General features: G+C 41.0%; 1 protein-coding gene and 1 long non-coding RNA gene across 3 annotated transcripts; one reads left to right on the top strand and one right to left on the bottom strand.

The window, feature by feature from the left end:
• Positions 1 to 1,001: 1,001 nt before the first annotated feature.
• LOC135075567 (uncharacterized) lies at positions 1,002 to 12,005 on the bottom strand. Of its 2 annotated transcripts, none has more exons than XR_010258056.1 (3): positions 11,838 to 12,005; positions 2,539 to 2,797; positions 1,002 to 1,983 (listed from the first exon to the last, which is right to left on the bottom strand). It is a non-coding gene; the product is annotated as an uncharacterized LOC135075567 (long non-coding RNA). The 2 variants fall into 2 exon arrangements; XR_010258057.1 differs by lacking the exon at positions 11,838 to 12,005 and adding an exon at positions 11,122 to 11,140.
• Positions 12,006 to 13,644: 1,639 nt separating this feature from the next.
• LOC135075428 (uncharacterized) lies at positions 13,645 to 20,470 on the top strand (the record flags this gene model as incomplete). The annotated part of the gene is made up of 12 exons (XM_063969870.1): positions 13,645 to 13,883; positions 14,467 to 14,669; positions 16,301 to 16,611; positions 16,913 to 17,041; positions 17,136 to 17,290; positions 17,599 to 17,840; positions 17,928 to 18,077; positions 18,174 to 18,323; positions 18,419 to 18,639; positions 19,111 to 19,276; positions 19,850 to 20,014; positions 20,388 to 20,470. Coding segments are annotated over exons 2-12 (1,965 nt in total), but the record flags the coding sequence as incomplete, so codon positions are not given.
• Between the last annotated feature and the right edge of the window lie 7 nt (positions 20,471 to 20,477).

Here is a 20,477-nt window from a genome sequence, read left to right as displayed (position 1 = left end):
CCGACACTAGCCCATGTTAACATGATCATATAAATGGTATGGTGAAGGCAGAAAATTGATATCTTCATTTTAATTATTTTAATTTTCATACAAATCGGATGTTATAAAATTTATTTTGTATGAAAATTAAAAAAAAATAAATGTTGATATCAAATTTCTGACTTCACCATACCATTTATATGACCATGTTAACATGGGCTATTGTCGGCTCATATACCCATTTACCTAACACCCTGTATATATATAAAAGAAAGTCGTGTTAGTTACTCCACTTATAACTCAAGAACGGCTGAACCGATTTAGCTGAAAATTGTCAGGGAGGTAGTTTAGAGCCAGGAGAAGGACATAGGATACTTTTTATCCCGTTCGAAATTTAAAAAAAAAAGTCTGCTTATTTATTGCCATTAAGGCGGAACAAAGTTCGCCGGGTCAGCTAGTATTTTATAAAGAAAAACACTCGTTTCTTGCGAATGCTTGGGATTGGCAATAATTTACTTATTGAAGGTGCTATGATGTTAATATTCGCTTTTTTGCAACGTCATCGAGCGTCTTGTGTCGGAGAACGCCCATGAGTCATGTTACGAAATAGTGGTCTCACGTTGACCGCGGTGCGACCGCGCGGCCCGTTGCATTGACCAAATGACCAGTCCACCACCGATTAGGCAGAGGTCTCCGCTGGACACGGCCCAGTTCTCGCAGGAAGCCCGCAGTTACTCTGATGCAAGCTCACTATCTTCCTAACACGGTTTGATCTCGACCTTTACTCTCGTAGTAATAAAGGGACGTTTGGTTAACACTACACGCACTAGGATAGTATTTTGTCATCTTTCACGGTATTCTTAACACTGTTACTGGTTAATGGTTAATTATTGGAAAAAAAAACACTTACCTAGTTCGACATTTTAGATAAGTAAATATACCTAACTCTTGCTAGCTTGTTTTGATATCTCTATCAATTATGTACCTAAGCCTAAATGCGTTAGTGACAAAAATAAAACAAATTATGAATATGTAATATCATTTATTATATGAATATAATTGTCTATCTCTAATTAAAAGCGTATATTAACAGTAATACTGATGATGATGTTATAAGTACTTACAAATTCTATCGTTTCAACTTATGGTAGGTAATTTAGTAATGTAACTAAATCTACGTAGATATGTAATGTTACTTAAAATATGTTTAAATATTTATTTATTTATTTATTTATTTATTTTTTACTCAAACTACATTTATAAAAACTTTGGTATTTAAGTAAGCATTGTATCAACATTAATTTAAAATATTCTTGAAATTCCTTTTAAAACCAAGAAATAACTTGATATCCTTACATTGTGTGTGGCTTTTAAAAGACTTATGTTATTGAGTTTTTCAGCCCCTTTACATACAAAGTCAGAAAATACGTTATTATTTTAAAACCTTTAGGTAAAGTATAATGTAGTATGGAAGGTTCATTACACTATCAGGTACAAAATAATTATAAAACAACTGAAATGTAGATCAGAATTCTGATGTCACTTTAGTCTTAGAACGATAATGAAATGGTGAGTTTAACAAGTTGAAATAGACAAGAAAGAATCCGCCCATTAATTTAATTCCGAAAATAGTTACCTAATCTAATAGAAATACTTTGTAAAAGTGAAATTTTAGAAAGAATCTACTATTTGGTACGAACGTAACTCTCTTTAAATGTTTATTTATCTCTCTTGATTTTTAAGACACAAGTAGGTAAGTTAATTTTACGAAAAATGCACGATAGAGTTTTTTAGATGACGTCGGAAGAAGTATTCTAACTTGAAACTAGTATGAGAAATGGGTTACAGCCGTATAACCTTAGTAGATCCTCTTGTCTTCAATACCTTGGGGTATCAGGTCCGTCGGAGCAGCAGCCACCGGCTGCAGTGGCCGTGGAGCTGCAGTCGCCGGTACCTCATGCAGTGCCATTGGGGTATCTGCTGCATTCGGCGAAGAGCCTCCAACTGGTAACAAAAAGTTATATTTTTAACGCGTTAGGCAATAGGTAAGGGATGTTGGGATGTTTCTCGATTCCTCCAAGAGAAAAGAGGGTTTTGCAGGTGAAAAAAGGATCATCATGATGTGCTTTATTTGTGTTTGTATACCACTTTTGGAAGGCATTAAATCTCGTCTCGCCTAGTATAGCTACTATCCTAGATGATGTATCTAATATTCCCAGTAAACACCTATTTTTCTTCAATATTCGTGAAATATTACAAAAAATTTAATGTAGCTTACTGAAATGCATAAAATTAATTGACTGTTAAAACGTAGGAAACATTATTGATACAATACGAGAAACAGCTACATAATATTTAGCAGCATTTCATTGCTAAGTAACGACTATTCAATTTAAATTGATGGCCTATTAATTTGAGGCGTTCGATTTAACTCTACATAACCTTTTGAAAGCTTTTTAGTGAGCTGTCTGTTTATTGTGATTAGGTAATACTCAATTAGTCAATCAATCTTTATGATGCATCGTGATTAATTACAATCATTTTTAAAACAATACTCACGTAGTCTATGTTGCCAGATCGAAAAGGGTAAGCCTCACAGATCACAACAAAACATAAAGCGATCGCGAAAAGTAAACACGCGCTTTGAAACTTCATTTTCACTGTTCAAATAACAAATTACTGTTGCACTTGTGTCCACAACCGGCCGACGGCTATCCACGTCGAGTTTCCCGCAGGCTTTCATGAGTAATGCCTGGATAGACAGTCATCCCATCCATTTATATGGGAACGCGCCCACGCGCTTTCTTCTCGCGCCGCGCTGCAAAAGACAAGGGACAATGAGGTCATGTAGACGGAGCAGAGCGGATAGCGACATAATTAAATTGGATAATTAGTCAATAAGGCAATTAAAGTGATTAGGTTTTCAACTACAACACTTAACATCGCGTTGTTCTGCTCTAATACCGCCTATGGTCAATTATATCTGTAAGATACTGCTTTGGGAGATACTTTTTCTAAAAATCGTAAATTTTTACCAAGAAAAACCTAAATAGCGGTTTTTCTGTGTTAGATGAAGGCAGAAGTTTTTATAAACTCGGGTTTTGCTAAAATCGTTTAGCAACAATTTTCTATCAAGTGTTATTTGAGTACGAGTAAGAAGGTATCGGCAAATAATACGGCGCCTAAACCCTTCTTAAAATAACTTCTAGTGAACATTAATTAAATCGCTTTTATAAGCGAAATTATTAGTTGCTTCAAAGCATAAAAATGCAAATACAACGAATTTAAAATTTCAATTAAACATTTCAGCGTTCTGGCCTTTTAGTCATCAATTCAAAACAAACGTTGACATCCTTCGGCGCCGGAGTAATTAAGCATTAATGAAACTGTTGAACAGCCTTTTATTAATATTATTTGAATGAACATAGCTAATCTCTTTCATTCTGTTATTGTATGGTTTGTAGGGCCATACATTTATCTAAGTAGAGTTGAAGTTAGTTGAAGTCGAGTTGAAGAGCACGTCGAGAAGAAAAGATCTCCAAAGTTTAAAGTTTATATTGTAGTAAAATACTGACAGAGTTATCGTGGCAAATCTTTTCTTGAGTAGTAGTGTTACGTGGGATGGTTGTTGACGTACTGAGTTATAATAAAGAAAAATACTTAAAATAGTAACTAACGCGCGCCAAAAAAGTAGGACGCAAACGTAAGCGTAAAAGTAAGTGCAATGTACGATGGCTTGCCCGTACATATTGGCAACCCGAAAAGAAAATAAGATGAACTAGGAAATATAACTATCAAGATTAAGATATGCCATTACAAAGCAAACAATTTTTTAAATACTAATCGTCAAAAGTAAAAGTAACGTGGTTCTTCGTTGGTGCCGCAGTAGCAGGCGTTGGAGGCCGGGACTCGCGGGGGCGCGGCGCCGGCGGCTGGGCTGGGGCTGTGTGTTCTTGACCCACCCCGTAGTGTGTCTTTATTTCTTCCAGTTCAAATGCTTCATTTGTATGAGTTGTTATGCCGTTGTGCTTGATACGGTAATAGTTGACAAGTTTTCTGGTAATCCATACACTCATTCCAATTATTGCTGCACTGAGGAGTGCATAGCATATGGTGTATTGATGAATGTCGTGATTGGAAATGGATGTGGTTAAAACTTCGTTTTCGTGCAGAGAATGTAGTCGCTCGTCAATTTCTTGAAGTTCAGTATCATGTGTTTCTCGGAGTACTTTCCATGACACATTATGTCGAGTTAATTGGATAATGTTGTTTGCCGTAGAGTTGAGAGTTGGGATTTCGGAGTAGTGGTCGATGTTAATAATTTTGCTGTTGTATTCATTGTGCGAGTGAATAGTGAAGTCCTTGGATTGTAATACACATCCTTGCGCTAGGTTTACTATTCCAGATGACGTCATAGAGTGCGACGTCACGTCAAAGTTGCAAACCGTGCGCAAAGTGCAAGCTTCGCAGCAAACGGCCAGCCAGCTGTTCGGTTCGTGTAATTCGATCCAGGCGTCATTGCACGACGCTGGCCTGACGTCACAAGTTGTCCCCGAGCTGTGACTCAATAACTTAGCCTCGCACGGAGCATTGTAGTTATGCAAGTTGAAAATAGGCACATTTTTATAACATAAGTAATTATCTGTTTTGACTTGAGTACACAACTTCAAATCAGTTTCTGTAACAGATATGTAGGTGTTCTTGTGGAAGTTGACAGCAATGTATTGAGATTGCAAGTTTATAATTGTTGTACCCTTTTCAGTCTTGACAGGCAGTGGAATCATCTTGTAGATGAGGAAATCTTCGTCTGAAGTGAGTGGAATGTGAACTTCAAACAAAAAGTAATCTGAAGTAACTCTTGCTTTCGCGTACAGTAGTTTGTAGATTGTTTTGATGTCTTCTCTTATGTTTTCCACAGGTAAGGTTAATGATTTCGGCAATTTTCCAGAAATGTCATTAAGTTGGTCAATCAGGTTTACTGGAGTAAGTAAGTGCACGTCCATATGTCCTTTATAGACGTCAGTGAGTGTGTCGAATAGCATGTCTTGCATAACTCGCATATTTTTAATGAGTAAATATGCCGTCAGTGACGCTGAGTTGAAGTAACTAGTGGCCATCATGGCTTCCATAGTTGATTCGATCTTGGCTAAGTTGGTGTCAGTTTGGTTCATGTAGCCTTCCATCATGGAGACTTGGCGATTTATGTTGTCTTCAGTTTTCTTTAGCACCTTGTTTTCGAGTTCTACAATCGAAGTTTGATTTTTTACCAGAGTAAGTAAATAGTTTTCATTGTTTTGTAAGGTTTCAATGTCCTTTTGGTACTTGTCAGCGAATTGTTGATCCAAAACTCCAAACAAGGTGTTAGCGATACTGCCAATCTAAGTTGCCATCGCCGACGTAAGTTGTTGTGGTCGGAGATCGGCAGTGACATCACAGGGCCACCGGTGAGGAAGTGTCCCGGAGTTAAAAAGTTTTGAAATTCTTCAGGATCTTCAGTTAGTGGACACAGAGGTCTGGAGTTCATGCACGCTTCGATCTGTGATAGTAAAGTTTGAAACTCTTCGAAGGTCAGTTTCTGATCTCCGAGTACACGTCGTAGGTGGTACTTCATGGATCTCACAGCAGCCTCCCAGAGGCCTCCTGCTGTAGGCCAGGCTGGTGCGTTGAAGTGCCAATCTACCTCCAGGTGTCCAATGTGGTCGAAAAACTCTGAAGAAAGTTGTAGATGGAATTGTTCGGATTCCTTTCGCAATACTTTAGATGCGCCGACAAAGTTGGTGCCGCAGTCCGAGTAGACATGTTTTGGAGTGCCACGTCGAGCACACATCCTTTGGAAGGCGGCAATGAAAGTTTCAGTACTGAGATCTGATACCAGCTCTATATGTACGGCTTTAGTTGCCATACAAACAAAGATAGCTATGTATCCTTTTGAAGTTTTAACGCCTCTTCCCTTGTTCAGTTTGATGTCCACGTGACCAGTGAAGTCGACCCCGGTGTGCGTGAACGGCCGGGAAGGTGTTACACGTTGTTGTGGTAGGTCGGCCATAATCTGTTGGCTTTCAGTTGTTTTGTGTCGATGACACCGTATGCAATGACGTAATTTTGCTTTAACTGCCCGATTTCCGCCAACAATCCAGTAGCGTTGTCTTAGATGAGCCAACGTCAATCGAGCACCTCCGTGAAGTGTTGTAAAGTGAGCTTGATCGATAAGTAGACCAGTAAAACGTCCATTCCGCGGGATGATGGCGGGATGTTTCATTTCAAATGGTAAGTTGGAGTTGTTGATACGGCCGCCGACACGTATAATCCCTTTGTCGTCTAAGAAGGGGTTAAGTTTGAACATGCAACTTTTGTTCGAAATAACATCTTGTTTCATCAGTTGTCTGTACTCGTTATCGAACTCTGTACGTTGCACGAATTTAATTATTTGCTCATTAGCAGCTGATATTTCTGTAGTAGTCAAGTGTTTGGTGTCAAGTTTTGTCGTACGGCGCGCGTTTGTAATAAAGCGCAGTATCCACGCCGTGACTCTTGTTACACGTGTCAATGAACTGCATTTATTTATTAAGTTTTCAATAAAATGTTCTTGATTTGTTTTCAGGGCTTCCACCTTCTTGGTTTTAAGTTCAGTATTTGTAGTGTATAAACAAGTAAGGTTTTTCATTGACTTTTCAGTTTCAACATTTTGAAGGAACTCGGGACCTTTCCACCACAGCTCAAAGTTTATTAGTTTGCTGGGGTACAGTCCTCGAGAAGCACAATCTGCTGGATTTTGTTCTGACTTAATGTACTGCCAGTTTGTTGATGGAATAACTTGCTTGATTTTGTTGACCCGGTTGGCCACGTATCTCTCCCATCTGGATACGTCTCCTTGCAGCCAGGCGAGAACAACTTGAGAGTCACACCATGCTCGGACGTTAATCGTGTGTCCTTTGAAGGCTTCTTTTATTTTCTGTACAAGTTGTGAAAGTAGTAGTGCACCACATAATTCCATTCTTGGCAGTGTTGTTTTTTGTGTCAAAGGGGCAACCCTAGTCTTTGCAGTGAGTAATTTTATAGTTGGAGGGCCTTCAGGGTTAGCGACATAACTGTAGATGACGCATGAATAAGCCTTCTCGCTTGCATCTGAGAAGCCAAGTAGTTCGATGTTTGATTGCTGGCCCCCTAGCCATCTGTCAAGTTTGACATCTTGGACTAGCGGAAGTTCACTTCTAAGTTTGACCCAATCGTCTTGAATGTCGGAGGGTAGAGCTTCGTCCCACCCTAACTTGGCCGTCCATACTTTCTGGAACAGTAGTTTTGCCGTAATGGTGACAGGTGAGAGCCATCCCAGGGGATCATAAAGTTTTGATATTTCTGATAGTAATGTCCTCTTTGTAAGAACAGCTTTCACGTTGTCTCCCAGTTCCCAATTAAAAGAGAATTTGTCAGTAGTGGGGTTCCAGCCGAGGCCAAGTGTTTTCAGTGATTCATCGTGTTTGAAGTCGAAGTTGTTACGCGATGAAATTTGATCTTCAGTTAAGTTATTTAGTAGAATGGGGTCGTTCGCTGACCATTTTCTCAGGTTCATGCCGCCCAGTTTTAGTAGTTCGATTAGCGATTTTTGAAGTTTGATTGCGTCATCGAGTACGTTGTGACCACTGACAAGGTCGTCCACGTAAAATTCATCTTGAAGTATGCGTGCTGCTTCTGGGTGTTTGTGACCGTCGTCCATTGCAAGTTGTTTGAGAGTTCTCATAGCAAGCCACGGAGCACATTTCATCCCATAAGTCACGGTACACAGTTCATACTCTCGGAGCTTTTCAGTTGGTGAGTCACGCCAAATAATTTTTTGTAGTTGTTGTTGATCTGGAGTTATTTCTATGCAGCGGTACATTTTCTCTATGTCCGCGGTGTATGCATATTTGTATGACCTCCATTTTAAGATAAGCGCCTGAATATCTTTTTGTAGATTTGGGCCCTTTTCTTGTAGTTGGTTGAGACTGAAGCCACTTGTAGTTTTTTGAGAAGCGTTGAACACGACTCTCAGTTTGGTAGTTGTTGATTGTTCACGTAAAACGCCATGATGCGGTAAGTAATGTTGCGGTAGGTATGTAGGTATCGATGACGACGGCGTCATGTGACCAAGTTCAATGTACTCGTTGATAAAGTCTCGGTACATTTGAGCAAGTTTATGGTTTCTCTCAAATCGTCTCTCCAGTTGTAAGTATTGTGAGAGAGCGATAGATCTTGAGTTTCCCATTTTTTCTTCATAGTTAGATAGAAGTGGCATTTCAACGATGTACTTCCCGTTTGAGTGACGTTGCACGGTGTTTGAGTAGTGTTTTTCACAGAAGTCATCCTTAGACAGGTCATTGTCGTCTTGGACGATGTCTTCGCTTTCCCAGTATTTCGATATTTCGTTGAGATCGATGAGGGTCACGTGACAGTTTAAAGTTTTCAGTTTGCCGCACAGAATCCATCCCAGTTGTGTTTGTTGTGCAATCGGTGATTGTTGACTTCCTTTGAGTACTCCGTCTAGTAAGATGTCGGAGTATACGTCGGCTCCTAGCAGTAGGTCAATAGGGCGCGACATGTGGAAGTCTGGATCTGCGAGCTTCAAGTTTTCTAAGTGTGGCCATTCATTTGGCTCAAATGACGAGTTTGGCAAGTTGTTAGTGAGCTTTTTCATTACGAGGGCTTGTACCTCAAACGACGTAACTGGAGTAAATGGACTTGCAAGACAGATTTGGACGTCCTTTGCAGTCTCCAGAAACAGATCCTACTCCTGTTATGGTTGCGTTCAGACGCTTTCTAGGCAGACGTAGCAGTTGCGCCGCCCTTTCAGTAATTAAGTTCACTTGCGAGCCTTGATCTAGTAAAGCCCGAAGTTTAATTTGAGTGCCGTTTGCAGACATCACTTGCAGCTGTACAGTCGGCAGTAAGATCTCCACATCTTCAGTCGATAGATGATTGGAAGATGGTTGAGAAGAAGTTGAAGGTCGTGGTTTTGAGGTAGTTTCGTTTGATGTTTTAGTTGTTGGTGAATATTTCTTTGTAGAGTTGTGCAATAAAGTGTGGTGTCGCATATTGCATTCTTTGCAAGTTTTTGTAGAATTGCATTTGTCGTTGCCGTGCCTGTATAAGCAGTTTTCGCACAAATGCAGTTTTGCAACAGTGTTATTGCGTTGAGTGGGGTTCATGTCGATGAACTTTGGACATTGCATCAACACGTGATTCTCGTTACAGTTTGGGCACTTTCCATAAGTAGTGTAATAAGTTTTCTTAGGTTCGTTGTTGTATTTCTTGAATGAATAGTTTCTCTCGCTAGTATTCCACGATGGAATGTTTCTGTTTGAAGTTGAAGTCTTCGTAAAAGTATGCTTCTGATTTTGAGTACCAAAAGCTTCTTTTTTGGTGTTTTTCATGGACTCGTACGCCATGAACTTGCACTCGAGAAAGTATAGAAAGTCGTTTAGTGGCTGCAATTCTCTGTGGTCTTGTAGTTCTTTCATGTATTCCGAGTAAGTACTTCTGTCGAGTTTTAGTGACATCAGGTGGACAATAAGTGGGTCCCACGTAGTCGTGTCAATGCCAATGTTTGTGATTCCATTCAAACATTCAGTGATGACGTCGTGCATGTTTTTCAAGTTGTAGCTATCAGGATTTTGTATAGTAGGCAAGTTGAGCATGGTGTTGATGAAAGATGTAAACTGAAGGCGTCGGTTTCCATAGCGTTGCGTTAGTATCTTCCAGCATGAGTTGTAGTTGTCGGCACTGATACTGAGATGCTGCACTATGCGTTCTGCCTCGCCTCTCAGTTTAGATTTGAGATGCTGCATCTTCTGAGCGTTGTTTATCATTGGATTGTTGTGAATGGTTTCCATGAAAAGATCTTTAAAGGAAATCCATTGAGTATAGTTGCCAGAAAATTCAGGTATTTCCATTTTCGGCGCTGATGTTTCGTAATGCACAGTCGACCATATTCTTGAGTTTAAAACTCGTCGGATGTCGTCATACTTGTCTTCCATTTCGACAAATATGTTGTAGTATTTGTCGTTAGAGCCCTTGTACTTAGCTTCCAATTCCCAATGTAGTTTGTCAATGTCTTGCCACTTAGATTTAAGTATAGAGAGATGGTCTTGAAGCTCCCATTTCTCGGTGATAGTTTTGAGGTCAATTTTGGACATAGCACGGTCAAGAGCCTTGAAGTTACACATTTGTTTTTCCAGCAGTGAGTTTGAAGATGAAGTTTCATCCGAGCTCTCCTCCAGCATTCCTGATAGGTCGAATTCCAGAGACTTGGGCTCAGATAGTTTTTTCAGTAAGCTTTCCATGCTTGTTCTAGTAGTATCGTAAAGTTGTTTCGTATTTTCGTAGATGTTTTCGGTGAAGTAGTTGATGTTCTTGTCTTCGAACGTTTCTAGTAGTATTTTATGTCGTGCACTGAAGTCGCTCCACTGTGCCTCGAGAGACTCCAGTCGTTTAAGTAAGTATTCTTGGTTTTTTCGGTTTTCGCTGTCTTTCTTGTAGTTAGAGCAGAGAGTTTTGATGTTGTTGAAACACTGTTGTTGTAGTTCCAGCATGATGATGTTGAAGTAGTTAGTTGATTGTAGTTGTAGAAGTTGGATGAAGTTTCGTAAGTAGTTCGTAGCTTAGTGATCTGGCACGTAGTTGACGGTGGCAGATGAAGCTTGGTGTTGGTTCGTTCCAGGAGGTAGTGCAAGTACGTGATAGGATTCCTCTGCGATATGTGCGCCTTCTCAATTGATCTGGGGATTTCCTCTTCCGGAAGGCCAGTCAACCGATTCGCTACCGCAGATTTATCACTGATCACACACTGTACACTTCACTGGTGAATTTATACAGTACAGTTATCTATGCAGAACAAAGCATCAGCGTTATTCCCGTCGTTGACATCTTCTTTTGTGGGCATATCACTTTTGCAAGCAACACTAAGTAATCTATAGAAATGTTCTCTTTGTTACCTAACGTTTCAAGATGTAATAAATTAACTAGTTCTAGCTATAGCTGTAAGTTATTAATACGAATAAAATAACATGTCTTTGAGCGCCTACACTATCAATATAAGGTAGGATAGTGTAACAAATCAGTAGACTTTACCTTACACCGATATTTTAGAATGTCTGGTCAAATACTTACTATTAAAAAAGTTGAAATTATTTGCAATTTTTAAAGGAAATTGCTAACTAGGCACGAGTTAAGCACATGCCATCATAATGTAATAAATCCTTCGTCGGCCAAAGTTAAAGAGACCAGGATATACCTAACCGGTAAAATGATATTAATTTCAAACATGTATGGTGCATTAAAACCCACTCGTCAATCTTGTTAGTTAGTTCATGAAATACAAAACTTCCCCCACGCTTGCCATGAAGTTTAGAACTAACTAGATCGGAATAGTCTGTAAGGCACTGCAACTGTGTGGAATGACAAGAACTAAGTATTGCAAAACCTACTCAGATAATGGAACTAAATGTTACAGAACTTCATGATAGGCTGAAAGTTATATGGGCTTTTGATAAAGACAATGAATTGAATATTTACAATCTTTGTTTGGATTTTTCTCTTTTCACTTATGGTGTAGAAAGCCCACTAGATTTAGTAATTACTTGCTTATGTAATAACAGTAATAACAAATTAACAACTACCGTAAGACGTTCTAGAGATTTAACATTCAACACCCACGGAAATATTTTGGAACGCGTTTTTACAGACTGAAAAAAATAGAGTTAGCAAATAAATTGCAAGTGACTTGAAAATTAAGTAATTTAACAAAAAGGCTTTTAATTAAAAACCCATGAGCATAAAATAGGAGTCTCAATATTTCAAAACCCAGTTAAAAGACCAAAACTTACCAGGTTAGATCAGGTCCGAATTAAGATGGTTGTATTTTTAAACAATGATGTCGAACATTAACTAATTAGAATGTAACTAGAAATTTCCAGAGCACAGTATCCGTATTACGCCTGCCTTGCCTCAATTAGTTTGTTTGTCTGTCTAATGTGACAGTGGCGCGAGTAATTCTTCCGCGAACTGCAGAGAAGAGCATTGAGTCAGATCATAATTGGATTAAATCTTGAAACCCATATAGTCTCGGACATTATGCAGTCATTGCGTGCCTACGTATCTACATCTATACTTCTATACTATTATTATAAATGCGAAAGTAACTCTGTCTGTCTGTCTGTCTGTCTGTCTGTCTGTCTGTCTTGCTTTCACGCTTAAACCACTGAACCGATTTCGATGAAATTTGGCATAGGGATAGTTTGAGTCCCGGGAAAGGACATAGAATAGTTTTTATCCCGGTTTTTGTAACAGGGACGCGCGCGATAAAGTTTTTCTGTGACAGACAAAATTCAACACGGGCGAAGCCGCGGGCGGAAAGCTAGTAAAATATAGTCTAAGACGCTATACCAACCCACGTTGCTATGTCGTGGTCTGGTACCTATACTGATTAAATCAGTTGATTAAATTAGGGAATCTTGTCTTTAATTTTGGTGTCAGGTCCCAAGACAGTCCAATTTCAATTTTGAACGACTCAACCGTTTTATTGCGCACTCGTTTTAATGTGCAGACGGGACGCAGATGGTGCATTACTCGGGCTATTATTGAGTGTTTTCTCTAAATTAATACCTACTTATGTATTTACAAAAAAGTATTTAAGATCCGTTGACTTGTGCCCATTATGCGATGATTCCCTACTTAGTTGGCACGCGCGGTGTTAAAGGATTATTTTATAAAATTTTCTATAGCTGAAATAAACAAAATCTATGGTAAGTATTTATAAATAAATAGTTTTTGAAAATAATATCACTACGTAACGTTGACAAATTAGTTAACAAGTTAATAAAAGTACAATCATAAAAATAATATAAGATACTCGTACATTTTGTTCAATTGTTTCTCTTCTGTTCGAATTAGGATCTTAGATTATTATGTAAGATAGATGAATATTGTGTAACTATGTTTCACAGACATTCGAGGTGTTACTAGTCAACAAACCGTTTAATAGGAAGCCATACTGTCAATCGTTTGTAGGGTGAGCACAACAGGTATTGAAAATTCTGAAGACTGGACATTTGAATTAGTAAACAGTTAGCTAAAGCACTTGGAATAACAATATAGAGTCGCATGCTCATTACATAATTTCAAACATCATGCTAACTATACGTTTTGTTTAGCTTGACATGCGACAGCATGTAGGTACAGGTGATAGCAGCTTTCGTTCGAATCAGCTAAAATTTTCTTCAGTTTCATCAATTTTCCTAATCCCATAGCTGTTTCCATGTGTCCACACAGTTGGTTCCATCTATTTCAAAGTTGTACTTACATGTAAACCTACTTACTTAATAGTTGTTATTTTCTATTAGATGACCTAATCTTCAAAATCAGTTCATCGATCCTGGCTTATTGGTCAGATTTTAAAGGAAAGATATTCCTGAAAACTGTTTTCTTAAAATTGTTCAATGAAACTGCATTTTCGTAGATACAATTATAACAAGTCAATATAGTCCTTTGATGAGTTAAACTGCTTCGTAAAACTATACACACTTGGAAAAAGCTCTCTTTGAAAAAGTTTTCATTTCCTACCCGTTTTCCCGCCCAATCTATCAAGTGTATTCGAGAGTGGTCACCCCGGAGTAAGCGGTATCGATCAGGACCTGAACAAGTAGGACGTCGATATATCGCCGCGCTCCTCGAGTTTGTCGCATAAACATGGAAACACGACCTTATTTACCGAAGATGGCAAATTTTTTAACAGCCCTTACGATTTCGGGACTTAAATAAACAGAAACGACGCATTTCTCTCAAAATAATGGTGTTAACAAAGTAAATTCAATATTGGATTAGAGAAAAACATCAGTAATGTGGTGAAAGTGAATAGTTTTTTCGTAACCATGGTAAGTACTTAATAATTTTCCTAATTTAATTTCGATTGATATTTGAGTAAATTATTTATTGTGTCAATTATGTGGCTTGAATTACCTACTTTCCACACACATTAACTAGGTATTTATAGGTTCAATAAATGTATTTAACATAAACATGGTACGTAAATACCCGATAAAGAATTTTCCTTTTATGTAAACCGGCTATCCTTTAAAGCTTACGCCTGTTTAGTTTCTTTAAGCCTGTAATATTACACCACTTTTACAAAATGGTGATTACAGTAATCTTGTCCCCTTTGAGTAATAGTAGCAGCTAATAAGAAAGTCGGGTTGAAGACTCTTTTTCTTTTTATCAAACGAGATGTTTCGCAGACGGATTTTTAGGTAGCAGTTCTTCCTGCTATAAATAGGTTTGTTTATAATTCTCAAAAAATGTTTTTATAAAATCTGGATATTGTGAATAGTTTATTATATTAAAGTAGTAGAAAATATCTTGTTACACCTATGTATACCTCTAGGCTAGAATGCTGAGGATACTGATAGAGTAGGCAATAGAGAAAGTAAATTACTTTTTGTTGGTATTTTTTTCAAACAGAACAATAAAGATGACGAGTGAACGACGTGAGCAGCACACCTGCATCAAAATGAGCAACGCATTGAACTCGCTCGGCTACGGCGAAGCGTGCGGCGCGCGATGGACGCTGGGCGCGCTATTGCTGGCACCGCTGGCAGCCGCCAACTCTAGCTACTGTGCAGTGCCTGCGGTGCTGCTGCTAGCTGCTTTCATCACTGTTGCCAGTGAGTAAGATAAACAATAAGCAACGCATTGAACTCGCTCGGCTACGGCGAAGCGTGCGGCGCGCGATGGACGCTAGGCGCGCTTCTGCTGGCACCGCTAGCGGCCGCTAACTCCAGCTACTGTGCAGTGCCTGCGGTGCTGCTGCTAGCTGCATTCATCACTGTTGCCAGTGAGTAACATAAACAATGAGCAACGCATTGAACTCGCTCGGCTACGGCGAGGCGTGCGGCGCGCGATGGACGCTAGGCGCGCTATTACTGGCACCGCTGGCAGCCGCCAACTCCAGCTACTGTACAGTACCTGCGGTACTGCTGCTAGCTGCATTCATCACTGTTACCAGTGAGTAAGATAAACATTAAGCAATGCATTGAACTCGCTGGGCTACGGCGAGGCGTGCGGCGCGCGATGGACGCTGGGCGCGCTATTGCTGGCACCACTGGCAGCCGCTACTACTGTGCCGTGCCTGCGGTACTGCTGCTAGCTGCCTTCATCACTGTTGCCAGTGAGTAACATAACAATGCATTGAACTCGCTCGGATACGGTGAAGCGTGCGGCGCGCGATGGACGCTGGGCGCACTATTGCTGGCATCGCTGGCAGCCGCCAACTCCAGCTACTGTGCAGTGCCTGCGGTACTGCTGCTAGCTGCCTTCATCACTGTTGCCAGTGAGTAACATAACAATGCATTGAACTCACGCGGCTACGGCGAGGCGTGCGGCGCGCGATGGACGCTGGGCGCGCTATTGCTGGCACCACTGGCAGCCGCTACTACTGTGCCGTGCCTGCGGTACTGCTGCTAGCTGCCTTCATCACTGTTGCCAGTGAGTAACATAACAATGCATTGAACTCGCTCGGATACGGTGAAGCGTGCGGCGCGCGATGGACGCTGGGCGCACTATTGCTGGCACCGCTGGCAGCCGCCAACTCCAGCTACTGTGCAGTGCCTGCGGTACTGCTGCTAGCTGCCTTCATCACTGTTGCCAGTGAGTAACATAACAATGCATTGAACTCGCGCGACTACGGCGAGGCGTGCGGCGCGCGATGAACGCTGGGCGCGCTATTGCTGGCACCACTGGCAGCCGCTACTACTGTGCCGTGCCTGCGGTACTGCTGCTAGCTGCCTTCATCACTGTTGCCAGTGAGTAACATAACAATGCATTGAACTCGCGCGGCTACGGCGAGGCGTGCGGCGCGCGATGGACGCTGCGCGCGCTATTGCTGGCACCGCTGGCAGCCGCCAACTCCAGCTACTGTGCCGTGCCTGCGGTACTGCTGCTAGCTGCCTTCATCACTGTTGCCAGTGAGTAAGATAAACAATAAGCAACGTATTGAACTCGATCGGCTACGGCGAAGCATGCGGCGCGCTATGGACACTGGGCGCGCTTTTCTTTTTTTTTTCTGGTAACTAACTTACGGAACAAATACCTTCGAATTTAAACAAAAACATATGTTAACTAAATGAAATAAAAGGTACGAAATATTTCGCGAGAGCACGATATACGCTACGAAAGAAAATCCCTACTACGAGTGCTACGAAAAGAAATGCATCGCTACGAACGCTTCGAAAATTAATGCTACGGTGAAAAGCTTTCTACGACTGCTACGAAACCATTTAAATAATTCAATTTTCAGCTTTTACATGCAAGGACCTGAAGAAGCTGGCCGAAATACTACCACCGTCGAAAACGTCTAGAGGCCGACGCGAGCGCAACCTGCGCTCTTTCGCCGACTTCATGGCGATGTGGATGACGTTTCTGTCTCACCTGGTGGCCGTGGCTATCTGCGCCAGGATCCTCAGCGCCACGGCTGACCACGTGACCGCCGGTCGGACCAGGCGATGGCTGTTTGGGTACGAGACTAGAGCCCTGGGAGAACCCTGGCCTGATGTATTGGGGGTCACCGTCGTGATGGTGGTTTGCGCTATGTTCATGTGTGGACTGGAGGTAAGTTATTACTATTTACATAACTATCAATACATTAACTTTAAATATGTTACCTTGCTTTTTTAAGTCACTCCTAAAATAAATTATCTTATTTTAATTAAAAAGCCCACATCAATAACTGAAACCAGATTTAGGCATAACTGCGAATTTGTGAAATTTAATGAGTTCAACATCCGTAAGAAATTCCAGAGTCAATTTCAAAATAAGTTCGTTATGCCCCGTCATAATATTCCAGTAAAATAGTATATTAAATCATCCGTTTGTGACACACAATGTTAATGCGAATCTAATTTCTTTACAGGAAAGTATGATGTTCACGTTTATGTTGCTGATTCTTCTGTACATATTTAGCCAATTCTTTGCCATTGTCGGCCTTATGAATTTGGATATTGCGAATATTAATATTCCTATACCTATAACAATTAATGAGGTAAGAAAAACTACAGCATTACACTAGTACCTAGTAAATATTTTTTAAAATTATGAAAATATTTTTTGCACAACTAGGTAATTCTTATTTTCAGATGTTTGCTGCTGGTGCGCCAATATCTTACGCTTTTAGTGTAGTTTTACCTCCTAAGGAAAGTGGTTCTCTGAAGAAGAATTTGATACTTCGTATTGGTATGCCAACGGTCGTTCTTGCGGGTCTGTGCTTTTTGTACACCAATATGTTAAAATCGTAAGTAGACTCTTATGTGCAATATTATGATTATATTATGCATAACCTAACGTAATAACGCCCGTATTGAAGCAGCAAATCCAACGCACAGCGCTGAATAGAGCTCTGTGATTGGTTCGTGTGTCACCCTGTGCGTTCTCGTGTGTCAGCCTCTAGCTAAATAGTGTGTTACACCCATATGAATAAGACGTAGAATATAACCGTGAATAGTTGACAATGAAAGCGAAGTTGCTGTCGAAAGTCTTTCAAAGGCTATACTGAATAAAGTAAAAAGTTTTATTATAATTACATATTTGTTTTTCTTACAGGCATAGCATTGACGCCGCGCTACCAGTCACAACGTTACTAGAAGCCAGGTCAGCTGGATGGGTGTGCCCAGTCCTGGCTGCTGTCACAGTCGCTGGTGTTTGCCTAGCCCTCACTGAACTCTGCCCTCTGCTATTTACTGTGCTTGTGGCCCTGGCTTCACCGGAGTGGAAGGTGCTGACCAGATCCATGACTTACGAAAGCACTACCACTGGTAGTCCAGTTCTAGCTGTATTTACAGCCGGTAAGATTTCATTTTAATTTACACTGTAGGAAGAAATTTAAACCTTAATTTCTTCGTCTTCACCAGACTTTAAACTTTCTGTTTCAGGGAGTTTGGCAGCCATCCTGGCGTTTGCGTGTCCACTATCGCATATGATTACCCTGATGAATGCAAGCCACCTGCTTGGCATCACAGTGCAGGCGTTCCACTTCATCATCATGCGCTGCGTGCCCACGGCCGAGCAGAAGGAAGCTGGAGGTGGGTACAAAATACTTCTTTTGCTTGGCCAATTTTCTTTGTAACCAATAGGTGTTTCCAATGTTAACTGATAATCTTTTACCTATATAATTCCAGACGTGGAGTACAAACGTCTTGGTACCGAGGGCAGTTCCCGAGCCATGAAGTCAAGCAGCTCAAAACCCAAGCGAGGTCTGTGGTTTATACCATCAGCAATACGCCACACTAAGACTTTGGAGAGCATCAAGTCTAAAGTGACTGCAAAAGGTAAACCTAACTTGAAAATCTTTTTAATTTTCACCTGCACGGCTGCTTCATGAGAATTTGATTATTATACCTACACACTTCTATTATTTTTACAGAAACAGAGGAACGCGAGTGTCTTCTACTTGACGAGTACTCTGGATGTCCAACAGAAGAAATAGACCAAGCGACCAGCTGTAGCAGTGGAATCAGGGACTTGCCTACTGTTGAAGTGGAAGATGTAGTGTCGGACGTCGAAGCTAGTGAGGGTGAACTGTCTTCAGGAGATGACTCTACCGATATCGATGCGGTAGTGAAGGAGTATAGAGATAGGATTCAAGTAAGTACAATAATGGTACCTTTCAATCCACTCAACTAGGTGTATATATGTAGTTCTTAATCATCATCATTTCAGCCACAGGACTTCCACTGCTGAACATAGGCCTCCCCCAATGATTTCACATGGCCTGGTTGGTAGCGGCCTGTATGCAGCGCCAGCAACTGACACCCAAAATGATAGATTCTTCAACTGATTGCGAACTCTATGTTCAAAGTTATAAGTTATGAGATCATAAGATATTTTACATTAGATAGGTTGACATGCTGTTGCTGTCTGCAGAATATTTTCATGTAAAGCAGAGAACCTAGAAACCATTCGATATTTACTCAACGAAATCATTCTCATAAGGTTCTGCTATAACTTCCAAGCAATTTCATATATTTTTTCCTCGACAAAAGGATCTTTTTTACGAGGTAAAGGATCTCCAAAAGATTTTCAAACTCCCATCTGATTGTTTTCCATTCCTTCCAGGTGGTAACAGCGGTTCCCGAAGCCAGCATGCCCACCCCGCCCAGCGTGCGGGGCGCGCGATGGTCCGCAGTAGGGGCCGTGGTCCAAGTGCTGGCAGACGCCTTCATAGCGACCGCTTTCTGCAATGAGGCCATCAGGGTGCCTATGTTTGCGACTGGCGTACCTTGTAAGTGGTTTATGTAAATAGGTACAGTAAACTGCACAATGCACATCAGACTATACATTTCTTGTTGCAAAATCGTATCTTTACACAAGATTCCACAGCTTACCTGTATACTTGCTACATCCCAAAACCATGATTTATACTTATAGGGTGGAAACGATAAATGATCTCACTCAATTAAGTATTTCTTAACCGTACAAGATATCGAAAAACTGGTTGATGGTTCTAAAAGTGCTTCATGAGCTCTATTAAACAGTATAAACTAGATCTATCCGAACATTCAATGTTTCAGCTCGTTCCAGCAGTGAGATTACTGTCTTATCGTTTCCACCCTGTACGATTCTACATCTACATATACCAGTATGATTAAGTACTTTATTAGTACACAGGTATAGCGGAATGGTCGATTGATAGGTATTGAAGTCAATTCATTCTTCACACTCGCTTTCCAAAGTATGCCTAGCCTAGAGAGTAGAGAGAGATCTCATCAGTTTTGCCTATAGGTGTTTCTTGCCCCGTGCTCCTTTCTACCTTAACATAACTGTATCTACTTACAATACTTATTTCTTTTTGCAGTATGGCTGTGCGGAACCTTCATTACCGCGTGGCAGCCAGCTCACAACCTGGGCTTGAGGAAAACTCAAAGCATTCAGGGGCCTGTGGCAATGCTGATCGCGCTGCTGTTCCTTACACCACTCCTGCTCGACTCCTGGCCGGCCATCACGCTCTTTGCTGGAGCTGGTAGGATTAATGAATTCGGTACTTTTGAATAGATTTAGGATCTATTCAAAAATACCGAATTCATAACTCTCAAGTGGCAATTACAGTCCGATCGTTTTTGGGGGAAAAGCCTTGTGCAGCAGTGGACGTACTCTTTTGGATGAGCAGAAAAGTTGTGTTAGAGTTAATTATCGGTGTATTCCGTGAACTCATAGTTCACTCCACCCGCAAGGTGGACCGACGACCTCATAAAGGTAGCAGGAAGGCGCTGGACGTCGCTGTCATTAAGTATGGAAGTAATTGGGGGAGGCTTATGTTCAGCAGTGGACGTCCTATGGCTGAAATAATGATGATGATGATAGTTCACTCATAGCAACTATTCAATGTCTTCCAGGCGTGGTGATATACGCCCGCTGCGAGCGCTGGTGCGGCGACCTGGCAGTGCGGCAGGCCCGTAGCGCCCTGGAGCGCCGCAAGCTGTCGC

This window comes from Ostrinia nubilalis, chromosome 10 (genome assembly GCF_963855985.1).
Source record: "Ostrinia nubilalis chromosome 10, ilOstNubi1.1, whole genome shotgun sequence".
NCBI classification, from domain to species: domain Eukaryota; kingdom Metazoa; phylum Arthropoda; class Insecta; order Lepidoptera; family Crambidae; genus Ostrinia; species Ostrinia nubilalis.
This window is presented reverse-complemented; position numbering and strand designations above follow the sequence as displayed.